This window comes from Lottia gigantea, assembly GCF_000327385.1.
Source record: "Lottia gigantea unplaced genomic scaffold LOTGIsca_2222, whole genome shotgun sequence".
Classification (NCBI taxonomy): domain Eukaryota; kingdom Metazoa; phylum Mollusca; class Gastropoda; family Lottiidae; genus Lottia; species Lottia gigantea.
Window position 1 is genome coordinate 232 of NW_008708579.1, and position 2591 is coordinate 2822.

Below are 2591 nucleotides of genomic sequence, written 5' to 3' on the forward strand. Positions count from 1 at the left end.
CTAACACTACACCTATAAGGGTACCCCACTTTAAACAGTATTCTAACACTAGAGCTATAAGGGTGCCCCACTTTAAACAGTATTCTAACACTAGAGCTATAAGGGTGCCCCACTTTAAACAGTATTCTAACACTAGAGCTATAAGGGTAGCCATCTTTAAACAGTATTCTAACACTACACCTATAAGGGTACCCCACTTTAAACAGTATTCTAACACTAGAGCTATAAGGGTGCCCCACTTTAAACAGTATTCTAACACTAGAGCTATAAGGGTAGCCATCTTTAAACAGTATTCTAACACTACACCTATAAGGGTACCCCTCTTTAAACAGTATTCTAACACTAGAGCTATAAGGGTGCCCCACTTTAAACTGTATTCTAACACTACAGCTATAAGGGTACCCCTCTTTAATCTATATTCTAACACTACAGCTATAAGGGTACCCCACTTTAAACTGTATTCTGACACTACACCTATAAGGGTACCCCACTTTAAACTGTATTCTGACACTACACCTATAAGGGTACCCCACTTTAAACTGTATTCTGACACTACACCTATAAGGGTACCCCACTTTAAACTGTATTCTAACACTACACCTATAAGGGTACCCCACTTTAAACTGTATTCTAACACTACACCTATAAGGGAACCCCACTTTAAACAGTATTCTAACACTACAGCTATAAGGGTACCCCACTTTAAACAGTATTCTAACACTACAACTATAAGGGAACCCCACTTTAAACAGTATTCTAACACTACAGCTATAAGGGTACCCCACTTTAAACAGTATTCTAACACTACAACTATAAGGGTACCCCACTTTAAACTGTATTCTAACACTACAGCTATAAGGGAACCCCACTTTAAACAGTATTCTAACACTACAGCTATAAGGGTACCCCACTTTAAACAGTATTCTAACACTACAACTATAAGGGAACCCCACTTTAAACAGTATTCTAACACTACACCTATAAGGGTACCCCTCTTTAAACAGTATTCTAACACTACAACTATAAGGGTACCCCACTTTAAACTGTATTCTGACATCACTATTACACTATAGTAGAGATAGTTACGGCTATCTACAGAACAACACAATATATTATATGTAACAGTGTAGAAACTCTCCTATCTCATAGTGTTATATTACTGTAGATTTTACACTGAATTGTGGCAGACCAAGTGGAAATATCTCTTACTTAATGAAGTACAATGTTGATAACATGAAAGGATTTTGATAACTTTGAAGTGTGTGTATATGTGTTTATTTATATTGTGAGTTTTAATTCATAACATTAAGGATTTTGATAACTTTAAAATCAGCATGTGTTTATTTATATTCAAGTGAAGGAAAAAAGAATTGATTTAATAAGAAAAAAAGGATTTTGATAACTTTGAAGTGTGTATATGTGTTTATTTATATTGTGAGTTTTAATTTTGATAACTTTGAAATCAGTATGTGTTTACTTATACATGTGAAGTGAGGTTTTCATTCATATCATCAAGGAATTTGATAACTTTGAAATCAGTTTGTGTTTTGATTGAAATGATAAGTTATTAAGGAGTTTGATAACTTTGAAGTGTGTGTATATGTGTTTACTTATATTGAAGTGAAGTTTTAATATTGATAATATTAAGTATTTTGATAACTTTAATATCAGTATGTGTTTACTTATATTGAAGTGAAAAATATGATAGTTGAAGTCCCAACATTTAGGATTTTGATAACTTTGAAGTCAGTATGTGTTTACTTATATTGAAGTGAAAAATATGATAGTTGAAGTCCCAACATTTAGGATTTTGATAACTTTGAAGTCACTGTATGTGTTAACTGAGGTGAATGAAAAAAAATTGTAATAAGAAAAGAAGGATTTTGATAACTTTGACGTGTGTATATGTGTTTATTTATATTGAAGTGAAGTTAAAATTCACAACATTAAGGAATTTGATAACTTTGATAACTTTGTTTGGAAGCTCTTCTTACAAATAGTGGAATTCTAATTGAAGTCCTCAATCAAAATGTAAATTTTGATATTAAATTTAGCCCGAGTTTTTCAATGGGAAGTCCCAAATCAAACTAGGAAGAATTTTGATAACTTAAAAGAAGGTGAAGGATGTATTTTTGAAGAAGTCCCAAATTCTGGTAACTTGTTAAGGGAAGCTCTGGTATATACAAGCGACAGTTGGAAAGTAATTGAATTTTGATAACTTTATAAGTTGAAGTCGTGATACTGTGACTTTGCCTCGCTGAAACGATTCTTGTGTTTTATTGAAAAAAATGAAACAGTCTTCTTTTTCAACATTTAGGTTTTTGACAATTTTGATAAAAAATACTGTCAAAAAATTTATTTGAATCCTAAATTTGACATTTTTTATAATTATTTCTGTCAAACTTATATATAAAAAACAGAAATTGGACCTCTGTTAAATTTATAACTGTCAAAATTCTCTTTAGGAATTTGACACTTTTTCCCCAAGTTCTTCCTTAATATTTATTGAAAAACTCGTTGCCACGGTAATCAAAAAAATCCATTTTTATCTGAATTTTTGGAAATTTTAAAAGATTTCTGATAAAATTGTT

The 2591-nt window shown here is 31.4% G+C and overlaps 1 protein-coding gene across 1 annotated transcript; it reads left to right on the forward strand.

Annotated features, from left to right (window-relative positions):
• Positions 1 to 458: 458 nt before the first annotated feature.
• On the forward strand, positions 459 to 1073 carry LOTGIDRAFT_147287 (hypothetical protein; the record flags this gene model as incomplete). The annotated part of the gene is made up of 1 exon (XM_009054734.1): positions 459 to 1073. A coding segment is annotated over one exon (615 nt), but the record flags the coding sequence as incomplete, so codon positions are not given.
• Positions 1074 to 2591: the final 1518 nt, after the last annotated feature.